Here is a 14,952-nt window from a genome sequence, read left to right as displayed (position 1 = left end):
AACGGTAGTGTATATATATACAGTATATATAGAGTTTTTGTTTGCATTGATCGTTCTCTCCTTGGCCGCATCTCACTATTATAATGACACCCTCCCAAAAGACTTTATCTTTTTTAGACATTACCCATTCTAATTCCCCTAAAACTTCTTACAACACTCCAGGTTGTTTTTCTACAATTCACTTTGGCCCAAAAATTGCCATAGAATTTCAAAGTGGGTTTTGTTGGCCGGTAGGGAAATGCGGGACTTGGCAGTGGCACCACCAAATGTCCTGTCTTATTATTATACTAAATGGATGGAATCCGAGAAATTGTGGCTGGCGCCTGCTCATTCCGACCCTCTCTTATGTAACTCTCCTTATTCTCACTAGCACATACACTAGTTGGGCCTTTAGCTTTTACTGGAGATGTATGAAACACCTGTGTCAAAAGGTTCCCCTCTCCTCCCCAAATTCCCTATTATCCTCTTTCCCTTCTATCAAATAGCCTTACATTGGCCAGGACCAGACATGATTCTCAAGTAGATTATTTCAGTATGATGATATATTTTTTCCTAGGTCTAGAATTTTATACTCTGTTGAAGATCTGCAAGCTTAATTTAACCCCCCCGCCCCCTATTGCAAACTCAGGTTTTAAAATGGGCATTTCACAATGCAAAACAATTTATTACAACCACGCTCCCGCTAGCCTCTGGTTTTTATGCTACGAGTATTGGTCTGCACGCATCCACCAGCCGAAACCTTTATATTACAAGCTCTAATAGATAGTTAGAGCTCTAGTGGATATGTGCTAACCACTACATATAGCATAAAAGCAGCTTACATAGTGCACCACACTGCCCCCTGTAGATAGAGCCCCACACTGCCCACTGTAAATAGTGCCACAATGTCCCCTACAGATAGTGCCACAGTGCTCCCTGTAGTTAGCACCACAGTAGCCCTTGTTGGTAGTGCCACACATTAACCATTTCAATAGTGTCACACACTGTCTTCTGTAGTTAGCACCACAGGATCCCCTGTTGGTAGTGTCACCCACTGCCCATTTCAATAGTGTCACACACTGCCCCCTGTAGTGCCACAACATCCATGTAGCTAGTGCCACACGCTGCCCATGTCAATAGTGTCGCACAGTGCCCATGTTAATAGAGCCACACACTGCCCATGTCAATAGCGCCACACACTGCCCACCTCAATAGCGCCACACACTGCCCCATGTAGTGCCACACTGTCCCCTCTAGGTAGTGCTGCACACACCTGTCCCTGTTACCGCACCTTCCTCTCCTACAGTGATGCTGGCCTGCTCTTTTCTGACCAAGCCTTCTCCATCAGAACGAGACAGGTGGCGTGATTACATAATTCTGTCACCTGAATCGCACACCTGCATCCCTAGTTAAGCCCCAAATGGTGGGGCAGGGAACTGATAGCTCCCTTGCCTCGCCAGAGCTGTAAATTGTATATGCGTCCAAAGGATGCGGATACAATTGAGTACAACAGCATGTAAGGACCTGCTGGCCTGGTCATAGAGGGGTTTCCTGGTAATTGGACACCTACCAGACACCTGCATGCGCCAACACCCTCAGTCCAAAGTAAATTTATTTAGTGTCTAGCTTCTCTTTGAATCCTGCTCTCTAGCTTTCATTGCCTTGATTGCCTAATTCGTCTCACTATTGTGTCTCCTATATAAGCCAGGGGGCCTTGTGGAACCTCCTTTCTAGATTATTAAGCTTCCTGCTTGTGGTCTAGTTCCCATCTGCCTTATGTTACTACAAACTGCCATTTATCTGTGTACTAAACTTGGTCTGTTTCCTGACCACGTCTCTGCCTCATGTAACGACCTATTGCTGTTTATATGTCTACAGAAGCTGGACTGTTACTTGATAACTAGTTGTTTGCAAATTCCTGCCTGATCATTTCAGCCTCTGGACTCCGAACCTACCAAAGTCCCTGACACTACCTGCAGGTTCCCCAATAAATGTAAAGCCACAGGTACCACTGTTATTACCAGCCATAGGTACCACTATAATTGCAAGTCATAGTCCCATATAATTACCAGCAGATGTTCGCCCATGCTTGCCAAACAAATTTCTCTATATAATTTTCAGCCGCATTTTCTCCCCCATAATTGTCAGCCACGGTTCACCATCATAATTTCAAGTTATAGTTCCCCCTCAGTAAAGGCAGAAGAGGTTAGTAGTGCAGGAACTACAGTCAAATAAAGACTTCTAAGCTAACAGACAGTTACCTACTAGCCACGACCAGATCCGGTGATGTTTGGTGGGGTCTAACAAAGAAGAGGGGTGAGGTCTGACTAGAGGAGAGGTGAAGGGGGTGTGAAGGGGTGGGGTCTGACTAGAGGAGGGGTTAGGAGGGTGGGGTCTGACTGGAGAAGGGGTTGGATCTGACTAGAGGAGGGGTGAGGAGGGGTGAGGTCTGACTAGGGGAGAGGTGAGGTGGGGTGTAAAGTGATGGGGTCTGACTAGAGGAGGGCTTGGGAGGGTGCGGTCTGACTAAAGGAGGGGTTGGGAGGGTGGGGTCTGACTAGAGGACGGATGAGGAGGGGTTGGGTCTGACTAGAGGATGGGTGAGGAGGTGTGGCGTCTGAGTAGAGGAGGAGTTGGGTCTGACTAGAGGAGAAGTGAGGAGGGGAGTGGTCTGACTAGAGGAGAGGTGAGGTGGGTCTGACCAGAGGAGAGGTGAGGTGGGGTCTGACCAGAGGAGAGGTGAGTGTGGTGTGAAGGGGTGGGGTCTGACTAGAAGAGGGGTTAGGAGGGTGGGGTCTGACTAGAAGAGGGGTGAGGAGGAGAGTGTTCTGAATACAGGAGGGGTGGGAAATGGTGTTATCAGACTAGAGGAGGGGTGAGCAGGGTAGGGCTCTGACTAGAGGAGAGGTGAGAAGGGGTGGGAAGGCGTGGAGTCTAACTAGAGGATGAATTAGGAGGGTGGGGTCTGACTAGAGGAGGGGTGGTGTCTGACTAGAGGAGGGGTAAGGAGGGGTGGGGTCTGACTAAAGGAGCAGTGAGGAGGGGTGGGGTCTGCCTAAAGGACGGATGAGGAGGGGAGTGGTCTGTCTAGAGGAGAGGTGAGGTGGGGTCTGACCAGAGGAGAGGTGAGGGTGGTGTGAAGGGGTGGGGTTTGACTAGAGGAGCGGTCGGGTTGGACTAGAGGAGGGGTGAGGTCTAACTAGAGGATGGGTTAGGAGGGTGTGGTCTGTCTAGGGGACGGGTGAGGAGGGGTGGGGTCTGACTAGAGGAAACTCTTTGGTTGCTGGCTGGAGTTTTTTTTTACTTGTTCAAACTACCCATGATCAGGGAGAGGTTAGTGGAGAACTTTAGTCTTTATATGTTACTTTTTCCAACGTGTTGGTGTTTGTGTCAGCACCGAGTTCAAACTTACTTTGACCTTACCAGGATTGTGCTACATGCTGACACTTCTAATAAGACATGTTGCCCTTTTCCTCACCCAAGTAACTGAAAATCTAAAATCCTAATACATGGTCAGTAAACACCTCAAACATTGACTACATGGTGAAGGTATCAACACTAAAACCAAACCAAGAGCATTGGGGTCTGTGCCCATCAATGTTATTACTTTTCAAAATCATCTTATTGCAATTTGTTCTATCAAGTAATTACCCGTTGTCTGTATTTATGGAGAAGAGCGGTCTTATCATCAGATCGTCTGTCTGTAGACATGTGTAGATCGTGTAAAGCTTGTGCCAATAAGTAAACAGCTTTATACACTCGGTCAGAGAGTCCTTTGCCTTGAAAGCTAAAAATATCTGTTACCCGTAGTGTCTCAGAACAGTTATGAAGAGACTTCTGGTACATGGATTGATGGATTTTATTCATTCTTGAATCGGTTGATAAACAGCGCCGTCTAAACAACCATATATGAGCCAGTAACATATCATCTGGATGACTTAAGGTATGGAAACTTTCATAGAAGCTTCTCATATCTGGTACAGGCAGTGGAGAAGGTTCAAGAGCCAAACTTCCAGTAAATGCTTCTCTGTGATTCACCACAAGAAATGTCAGTGAAACAAAAGCCGGACCAAAGACCAGAGTCTTATCATGGAGCACACCTCTTATTGCATATAACAAATCTGAAAGAGGTGGAGTATATGTCCCACAGAGTATAATAACCCGGGCTGATGACTGTCTAATAATCTCAGAGGTACTTCTTACAATATTATCTAGAAGAAGTGCGGGCACATACTGTACTTTTATAGTGTAGGCCACACAGATTCCATCCATGGTCAGATATTGTGTCAAAAGCTGCATCTCCTCAGTACCACTCTCATCATCTGAAAATAGGATTCCAACCCATGTCCATCTAAAGAACTGGATCATCTTAGATAACACCAAGTAAAACTTCTGGTCACTTTGTATTGTTCGGTAAAACGTTGGGTAAAGATTTCGATTGTTTAGAACAGAACTTGTAGCTCCGAAGCTGATCTACAGAAGATGGTGACACGTAAGAAATCAATAGAAGAAAAGTTATATGATGTCATCGGTACAACAGCTAAAATATATTTAGAAAAGGTCAGAAGAGTGAACACAATTTATATTAGGAAAAGGGTCTGGAACATAAGGCGTGAACCAAGGTATATGAAATCCCGGGGGTACGGACAAAGACTAAGACTCTGTTCACATCTGCATTCAGAGCAGGTTACAACATACACCTTTTTCCAAATTATTATGCAACTGTTATTTTTAGCTGATTTTCCTAAATAGTCGATGCAAATGACAGTCAGTATAATGTTCAAGCCATCAACCGTTGGAGTATAATGCAAATTTTATTGAACAAATCTCCTAATGATAACAGATTTTTTTTTAGAAGTAATAAACTCAAAATGCACTGTTTCAAATTATTATGCACAACAGAGATCAAAACATTTTAAAGGTTGTAAAGAGAACTAAAATGGTAATTTGTGTAATTTGCAGCATCAGGAGGTCATATTTACAGAAATCAAAAGCTCTTTCAATCAAAAAAAACGTAACAGGCCAAGTTACATGGTAACATAGGACCCCTTCTCTGATATCACCTTCACAATTCTTGCATCCATTGAATTTGTGAGTATTTGGACAGTTTCTGCTTGAATATCTTTGCAGGATGTCAGAATCGCCTCCCAGAACTTCTGTTTTGATGTGAACTGCCTCCCACCCTCATAGATATTTTTCTTGAGGATGCTCCAAAGGTTCTCAATAGGGTTGAGGTCAGGGGAACATGGGGGCCACACCATGAGTTTCTCTCCTTTTATGCCCATAGCAGCCAATGACACAGAGGTATTCTTTGCAGCATGAGATGGTGCATTGTCATGCATGAAGATAATTTTGCTACGGAAGGCACGGTTCTTCTTTTTGTACCACGGAAGAAAGTGGTCAGTGATAAACTCTACGTACTTTGCAGAGGTCATTTTCACACTGTCAGGGACCCTAAAGGGGCCTACCAGCTCTCTCCCCATGATTCCAGCCCAAAACATGACTCCGCCACCTCCTTGCTGACGTCGCAGCCTTGTTGGGACATGGTGGCCATTCACCAACCATCCACTACTCCATCCATCTGGACAATCCAGGGTTGCACGGCACTCATCAGTAAACAACACAGTTTGAAAATTAGTCTTAATGTATTTCTGAGCCCACTGCAACCGTTTCTGCTTGTGAGCATTGTTTAGAGGTGGTCGAATAATAGCTTTATGCACACTTGCAAACCTCTGGAGGATCCTACACCTTGAGGTTTGTGGGACTCCAGAGGCACCAGCGGCTTCAAATTCCTGTTTGCTGCTTTGTAATGGCATTTGAGCAGTTGCTCTCCTAATCCTATTAATTTGTCTGGCAGAAACCTTCCTCATTATGCCTTTATCTGAACGAACCCGTCTGTGCTCTGAATCAGCCACAAATATTTTCACAGTACGATGATCACGCTTAAGTTTTCTTGAAATATCCAATGTTTTCATACCTTATCCAAGGTATTGCACTATTTCACGCTTTTTGGCAGCAGAGAGATCCTTTTTCTTTCCCATATTGCCATATTGCTTGAAACCTGTGGCTGCTTAAGAAGTTTTCCTTTGATTGGGCACACCTGGCAAACTAATTGTGTCTGAGATTGATTACAATGATCCAAAGAGCCCTAAGACACAAGACCATCCATGAGTTTAATTGAAAAACGAATAATTAAATGTTTATGACACTTAAATCCAATGTGCATAATAATTTGGAACAGGGTGTATTTGATAACATAATGGTGAATGCAGTGTTACTTTTGGACACTGGGATGGAACCTGATGGACCCCATTATGAGTCAATGTGGGTCCAGTAATATCCTTGGTGTAAAGAGACATATAGGTATATATATAATCAATACCAGGATAAGTCATGCCGGCCACAGGTAAGTCATTCATCCTGGCAGTGATTATATAAATACCTTTTGGTCTCTTTACATCGAGGATCTTGTTCTAGACATTGAACCTCGGCTGATGGGCCACTGATATATAGACTGTGACTTGATATTTATGTGGCTGGGGCTGTGGTCGTCTTCATCTCAGGTTGTTTCTTATTATCTTCTTTAACTCTTTGTACAGTATATACAGTATTTGCAGGGGCGAGTTTGTACAAATGGATTCATAGAGATTGTTATTTTTGGACTATTTGGTCTGTGTGGTTTATGGTTTTTATGAGCTGAGATATTTTTTTGTCATACTTGTGAAAATATTTTTGTGTCTTGCTTTTCAAGTGATGCTCTGGATATACACAGTGGAGTCCCATTATTATGATCAGCAGCTAATATCCAGATTAACCGCCGTGTGCAGCACGGACAGCAGCTAGACGGACTGGGAGGGACTCAATAAGGTGCTGGTCGGTGGTCTCAGGTATCTGGAGCCGCGCTGACGGCAGTACATCCCACATTAGCTGGAGGGTGCGGGCGGGGGGGGGGAATCCATAGAGCGAACAAGATGATAAAAGATACAGCCACCTTGTGATTGGTTAGTTCTTACCATGTGATCGGGAGTAGTTACACAGCTCTTCTCTTTATGAATGAGCTCACTATACCCTTTTCTATTGGATGGATCACATCATGTGATCGGCTTTGGTTCCATAGATCCCCCTGTTTATGAATTAGTTCATCTTCGTTCCTTTCTGGATGGATCCTACCCCCCGATCCTCTTACTCTGGTATCGGGATATTTGTAGTTCTTTTTAGTGGCATTTACTTATAGAGGTCATCACTTTGTACTATATGGATACATCATGTTTGTCATTTTGATAATTTTTTGTACATTCATTTAGGGGATCTCTGAACATCAATTATGTTTCCTCTGCATATGTCGGTATTTTTATATTATTTTATATCTTTTTATATTTAGTTTTGTATATCGCATATGATGATGTTATACCGCACCTGTTTGATAAGGGAAAATACAATCACATTCACGTTTATTTTATTTATTTTTTTAAGTGGTTTAACCCCTTCCCGCTGTGGCCACTTTTGACCTTCCTGACAGAGCCTCATTTTTCAAATCTGACATTTTTCACTTTATGTGGCAATAACTTCTGAATGCTTTTACCTATCAAAGCGATTCTGAGATTATTTTCTCGTGACACATTGAACTTTATGTTACTGGCCAAACTTGCTCGATATGTTCAGTTTTTAATTGTGAAAAACACAAAAATTTAGCGAAAAATGGCAAAAATTTGCATTTTTCTCAATTTAAATGTATCTGCTTGTAAGACAGGCAGTTACACCACACAAAATTGTTGCTAACTAATTCAGATTGGCATAATTTTTTGAACATCTTTTTATTTTTCTAGGACGTTACAAGGCTTTGAACTTTGAACTTTAGCAGCAATTTCTCACATTTTCAAGAAAATGTCAAAAGGCTATTTTTACAGGGGCCAGTTCAGTTGTGAAGTGACTTTGAGGGCCTTATATATTAGAAACCTCAAATAAGTCACCCCATTTTAAAAACGTCACCCCTCAAAGTATTCAAAACAGCATTTAGAAAATGTATTAACCCTTTAGATGTTTCACAGGAATTAAGGCAAAGTAGAGGTGAAATTTACAAATTTCATATTTTTTTGCAGAAATTTATTTTTAATCCAATTTTTTTTATAATACAGAAAGTTTTACCAGAAAAATGCAACTCAATATTTATTGCCCAGATTCTGCAGATTTATGAAATATCCCACAAGTGGCCCTAATGTGCTAATGTACTGAAGCACCGGCCTCAGAAGCAAAGAAGCACCTAGTGGATGTTGGGCCTCCTTTTTATTAGAATATATTTTAAGCACCATGTCAGGTTTGAAGGGCTCTTGCGGTGCCAAAACAGTGGAAATCCCCCAAAAGTGACCCCATTTGGGAAACTACATACCTCAAGGAAATTATCTAGGGGTATAGTAAGCATTGTGACCCCACAGTTTTTTTGCAGAAATTATTGGAAGTAGGCCCTGAAAATGACAATCTAATTTTTTTCAAAGAAAATGTAGGTTTAGCTAATTTTTTCTCATTTCCACAAGGACTAAAAGAGAAAAAGCACTGCAAAATTTTTAAAGCAATTTCTCCCAAGTAACATAATACCCCATGTGTGGTAATAAATGGCTGCTTGGACACACGGCAGGGCTCAGAAGGGATGGAGCGCCATTTGGCGTTCAAATTGAGCAGGAATGGTTTGCGGAGGCCATGTCACATTTGCAAAGCCCCTGAGGGGACAAAACAATGAAAACGCCCAAAAAGTGACTCCATTTAGGAAACTACACCTCTTGAGGAATTCATCTAGGGGTGTAGTAAGCATTTTGACCCCACAGATGTTTCATAGAATTTATTAAAATTGGGCAGTGAAAATAAAAACAATCCTTTTTCTTCAATAAGTCGTAGCTTTAGCGCAAAATTTTTCATTTTCTCATCAAATAAAGGAAAAAAAGAACCTAACATTTGTAAAGCAATTTCTCCTGAGTACGGCATTACCCCATTTGTGGTCATAAACTGCTGTTTGGGCACACGGCAGGGCTCAGAAGGGAAGAAGCTCCATTTGGAGTGCAGATTTTGCTGGATTGGTTTCTGGGCGCCTGTGGGACCAAAACAGTGGAAACACCCCGGAACTGACCTTATTTTGGAAACTATACCCCTCAATGCATTCACCTAGGGGTGTAGTGAGCATCTTAATCCTGCAGGTGTTTTGTAGAAATTAGTGTGCACTCGATGTTTCAGAGTGAAAATGGGATTTTTTTCAATAGATATGCCAATATGTGGTGCCCAGCTTGTGCCACCATAACAAGACAGCTCTCTAATTATTATGCAGTGTTTCCCGGTTTTAGAAACACCCTACATGTGGCCCTAATATTTTGCCTGGACATTCGACCAGGCTCAGGACTGAAAGCGTACCATGTAAAATTGAGGCCTAATTTGGCGATTTACACAGTATTGGTTCACATTTGGAGAGGCTCAGATGTGAAATAATAAAAGGAAACCCCTGAAAAGTGACCCCATTTGGAAACTACACCCCTCAAGGCATTTATTAAGGGGTGTAGTGTGCATTTTCACCCCTCAGGTCTTTTCCATAAATGATTGCGCTGTGGATGGTGCAAATTATTTTTTTTATATTTTTCCCTAGATATACCATTCAGTGGCAAATATGTCATGCCCAGCTTATGCCACTGGAGACACACACCCCAAAATTGTTAAAAGGGTTCTCCCGGGTATGGCGATGCCATATATGTGGGAGGAAACTGCTGTTTGGGCACGCTGTAGGGTTCAGAGGGGAGGGAGCGCCATTTGACTTTTGGAGAGCGAATTTTGCTTGGTAGTAGATTTGTTTGAGTATTGCTGGTGTTTCCATTTATAATGTGGGGGTACATGTAAGCCGGGCGGAGTATATAAGGGGCATAGTCAGGTGGTATAATAATGTGGGTGTACATGTAAGCCGGGTAGAGTACATCAAGGGCATATTCAGGTGGTATAATAATGTGGGGGTACATGTAAGCTGGGCAGAGTACATCAGGGGCATAGTCAGGTGGTATAATAATGGGGTAAAAAAACAATAAAATGATCCATTGATGTGTGTTACGCTGTGAAGCAATCCTTTCTGCCGGTGTCGCACTGATATATGGCGTCCTTTCTTATGCCCATTTCGGTCCACACCCCGCACTTTTGCAGTTTGGGGAATTTTGCTGGGAAAGTGTTGCCCTGGTATAATACAGGCACTGTCGCTTCCAGCGGATATGTTTGGGCCCTCCCCTTCCTGGTTCCCTAATTTTAGGTCCTCGATAAATCGCCTCTTGAAATGTTCCCCTCGGGCCGTCAAAACTGCATATTTTTTATTTCCTTCATAGACGTAGTGGTATGATGGCTTTTATTTTGTGGGACTAGCTGTAGTTATTATTGGTACCATTTTGGGGTAAATGCGACTTTTTGATCACCTTTTATCCTATTTTTTGGGAAGCCAGGTGACCAAAAAAACGTAATTCTGGCATCGTTTTTTTAGTTTTTTTTATACAGCGTTCAAGACGCGTTATAAATTACATGTTACCTTTATTCTGCGGGTCAGTCCAATTCCGGCGATACATATTTTATGGCACTTTTTCATGTTTTACAACTTTTTGCACAATAAAATTACTTTTGTAAAAAGAATGTATTTTTTGTGTTGCCAAGTTGTGAGAACCACAACTTTTTAACTTTTTTGTCCATGGAGCTGTAGAGGGGTTGTTTTTTTGCGAAACGAGCTATAGTTTTTATAGGTACCAATTTTGGATTTGTGCGACTTTTTGATCACTTTTTATTCCAATATTTGTAGGGCAAAGTATTTTATCTGGTATTTTATGGTATTTCTGGTATTTTATGTGTTTTTTACGCTGTTCACCGTTTGCAATAAATAATAGAATATTTTTATGCCTCAGGTCGTTATGGTTGCGGCGATACCAAATATGTATAGTTTATTTTTATTTTTTTAATAATAAATGACTTGATAATGGAACAGCTAGCTCCGGTTCCTGCCATTACAGGTGGATGTCAGCTGTAACATGCAGCTGACTTCAACTGCTGATGACGTTGAATCAGCTCCTGAGCCGGCGCTATCTTGCCGGCTGCTACGGAAGCCGGGCGGATCTGGACCGGCTTCCGTGCTAGGCAGACCAGGAGGCCAGTATTAGGCCTCCGATTGCCATTGCAGCCATCGCGTTTGAGCGCTGCATTGAAGGGGTTAATGGCGGGGATCTAAGCTAATTTTGGTCCCTGCTATTACAGCCAGATGTCAGCTGTAAGATACCGCTGAGATCCGGCGATGATGGCACCGACTCAGCTTCTGAGCCGGTGCCAAGCATTTGGCGTATGGATATGGCAAATTGTGGGAAGCACCAGCTTTCCATGGCGTACCCACACGGCAAATGTCCGGAAGGGGTTAAAAGGCATCTGTGATACCCATCTTGCATGCCCCAGAAGAAGCTGACAAATAAACCTTCCATTTTTACACTCTACGGGCAGGATTACTCTATTTTTGTTGGCTCATTTGGAATATCTTAAAGGCTGTAGAAATGCTAATCCCAGCAGTTCTTACAAGTGTTCCTTCATGAATCTCCAGGACCTGATTCTACCAATCCCTTAGTATTGACCAGTCATTACAATACATAAGTGAATGCCACCTACTTGTGAGTATCGGTATAATGCCAGTATCTGAGCCATGGACACGGTATTCACTGAACCGTGATCTCCAATAAAACCAGCTACCTTCCTCTGCCCGATACAGGAATAATTGGGGACTGTCATTCTCGGTCCTGATAAAATCTGTAGGACACTTTTCACAGCTTTCCTGCTATCGGAGCACGAGTCGTATACGTGATATCCCAGAGAGATATTAGGTAAAATTGTCTGATCTCGGTTAATTTCCTCAATGGCGAAACGGAAAGTCAGAAGATACTTGTAATACAGAGGCACGGGTCTGTGGAGATGATAGAAAATGATATAAAAGGCGACAGTGATAATGTAAAAGGTTCAATCACACACAGATCAGAGAAAAATAGAAATTAAGATTTGTGGTCAAGGATGATAGACACGGACTCTAATAACAGTATAGAAATCCTGGTAGATCACAAAGTGACACGAAGACTACCAGCTCCACTAAGTAACTAACCCCATGACCAATGTGTGTCCAGGAGTCAGTGAGACAGTCCCCAATACCTGGCACCTCCCAGAATGCAACACTTGTCCTGATGGAAGGATCAATCATAGATTGCTTGTGCCTGGACTCCAGTGCTGACCTACGATATGAAGTTGGCACAAGAATGGAGAACTAGACCTGAATAGAGAACAGTGGAGGACAATGGGGAGTCAACCTGACACATTTGACTGAGACGTCCTGACGTCTGCCGTAAAGCAAATCTCTAGAACTGCAGCAGCTCAGACAAGATGGCCGCCCCATGACCATGTAAAGAAAACAAAAAAAATAACAATCAGAAAAATACACAGATTAGAAATACATTTTTCAATATAGATTAATAATTAGTAAATAAAAAATGATGCATCTCCTTTAAGATCAGGTTGGTATTGGAGGTGTGGCCAGAGTTATAATGGGTGGGGCCAGGCTGGCGCCTATGTCTGATACATTTGCTGTAGAGTGTGTTCCTCCTCTGGCTCTTTGGTTGGGGCTCCTCCATAGCAGCTAGTCATGATAGTGACCACCAGTGTAATAACAGATGCCTCTAGCAGCGGCGGGGGGGGCTACTTCTACTCCTTAGCTGGTATCTGGGTTTGTCTGTCTGCTGTATCATCCATAGCTGTGGTTCTGGGTAGTCCTGCTGTTCCTCTCTGTTGTCACCTGTTGGTCCAGGCTTGTGTATATACAGGATCTCATGTCTCCTGTTGGCTCAGTAATCATGGCGTGTGTCGGAGGTTCCTTGCTTTCAGCGACCTGCTTTGGTTTACGTTACATTCCATGATATTAAACAAGACTAATACATAAATGAAAAATAAATTGTCTGCACACTTCCGTGCTCGAGTACCAGTCACAGTCAGGAAACACACCGTGCCCAGGCAAGTCCAATACAAGAAATACTAAACATCACACTGAACATTTCCTTAAAAAAGAAAGTGTGGGCGTAAATGAATTTCCCAGAAAAAATGATGGTGACACTGATCGCTTACACTTAACGCTCGTTTGTTGGCTGATCGCCGTACCGGCATCTTTTTGAAAAGGGGGTTGTATTCATGAGACAAATAGAGAGGACATTTTGTCTGTAATGAGCACTTAGATAATTTTGCCTAAACTACTAATAATTAAATTATTCAAAAAGAAAAAAACAAAAAATATTTTCCAAAACATACCAGGCACTCTTTGGGATAAGAATAATTTCATATAAATTTTTATTAAATTCCATATAAAAATATATTTTAAAGATTTTTCATATATAAATATATCTCTTTCCTCTTTTATCCATAATACAAAGATTTTTTATAGGAAAAGAAAAGGGTTTGAGCAAACACATTTGTTTCAAACTAGATGTACATAATTAAAAAAATGTCTCCTGGCCAGGATACCAACACAGACTTTTATAACATTACTGCCATTAATTTATCCCCCTCTACACACAATGACATGTCATGATGAGATATCTAGGTAATAGGTGTTCTATACATAAGCCAAAATCAGACCCATATAAGAGATTAGCTATAAGAACCGGTTCTGAAGATTTTTTATCCAGACGCCATTGGTCTCCGTTCACACTTGCACTTTTTTCTTTTTACTCCTTCTTTTCTAATTTTGGTCCGAAACCAACAGAAACAGTTCCTCTTGTGTAATAGCAATGCAATTGTATATAAGGAGTTAAATATTTAACTTTAAATCTTCCTATACTCGGGGGCAGCCGAGATTTCACCCAAAGGTGAGCAAATCTAAGCAATGGAGCACGCTCCTACATTGAAGAGTCGGAATCCTGCTATGCTGGTATCCACGTTAAATTTTTATTCAGACACCATTGGTCTCAGTTCACACTTGCAGTTTTTGCTTTTTCCTCCTTCTTTTAGAATTTTGGTCCGAAACCAACAGGAGCAGTTCCTCTTATATAATAGCCATGCAAATATAGATAAAGAGTTGAATACTCATCTTTATGTTGATCTCGCAACTCAAGGTGGACTGAAAATTTCTGAAAGAGATATATTTATATATGAAAAATCTTTAAAATATATTTTTATATGGAATTTAATAAAAATTTATATGAAATTATTCTTATCCCAAAGAGTGCCTGGTATGTTTTGGAAAATATTTTTTTGTTTTTTTCTTTTTGAATTGTTGCTCTCCGAAACGGCACCGTGCTATATATGGATTGCATATTTTGGGATTTCTATTAGGTATGGTTTATAACCATTTCTTGTGTTTAGCTCATAATAATTAAATTACCCTATTAAAAAAAAAAAAAAATGGTGTTAGGTCTGTATCTACAACAGTATTGGAATATGCACTAGAGGAGTGAAATATACCACAATGGAGAACGGAACACGGAAACATATTTTTAAACTTTCTTTTGATCAATAGGGGTAAAACAATGTCTACAGTTTCTCTCATCCCTTCCCTTTCTCCCATCCCTTCCTTTTCTTACATCCTTTCTCTTTCTCTCATCCCTTCCCTTTCTCCCATCCCTTCTCTTTCTTCCATCCCTTCCTTTTCTTCCATCCTTTCCCTTTCTCCCTTCCCTTGCCAACCAGAGGAGTCCAGGGGTCAAGAAGGATTTTTTACTTCTGTGAGACAAGCTCGGTCTGAGAAAGACTGAACCTGAAGGACATCATATAACAGTGTGGAAGCCCAAGAAGATTTATAGCAGCAGAAGTTCTATAAAATGGGATGACCCTCTACTGGACAGTGTCAGGAGCCGTCATCTCACTGGGTAGACTGCTCTGGAGCCTCTGTCATCACAATGATGACTTGTCATATGAGCTGACATCCACTGCTGAGTAATAGTAAATGTGAGAGACTGC

The 14,952-nt window shown here is 41.8% G+C and overlaps 1 protein-coding gene across 1 annotated transcript in view; it reads right to left on the bottom strand.

The window, feature by feature from the left end:
- Positions 1 to 14,650, bottom strand: part of LOC142759104 (vomeronasal type-2 receptor 26-like) — a 31,335-nt gene extending 16,685 nt beyond the window's left edge. Inside the window, exons 1-3 of the mRNA XM_075860972.1 lie at positions 14,577 to 14,650; positions 11,632 to 11,923; positions 3,631 to 4,452 (exon numbers count right to left, since the gene is read on the bottom strand). Coding sequence (XP_075717087.1) covers positions 3,631 to 4,452; positions 11,632 to 11,923; positions 14,577 to 14,650 — 1,188 coding nt within the window. The remainder of the gene's footprint in view (positions 1 to 3,630; positions 4,453 to 11,631; positions 11,924 to 14,576) is intronic.
- Between the last annotated feature and the right edge of the window lie 302 nt (positions 14,651 to 14,952).

This window comes from Rhinoderma darwinii, chromosome 4 (genome assembly GCF_050947455.1).
Source record: "Rhinoderma darwinii isolate aRhiDar2 chromosome 4, aRhiDar2.hap1, whole genome shotgun sequence".
Classification (NCBI taxonomy): Eukaryota; Metazoa; Chordata; class Amphibia; order Anura; family Rhinodermatidae; genus Rhinoderma; species Rhinoderma darwinii.
This window is presented reverse-complemented; position numbering and strand designations above follow the sequence as displayed.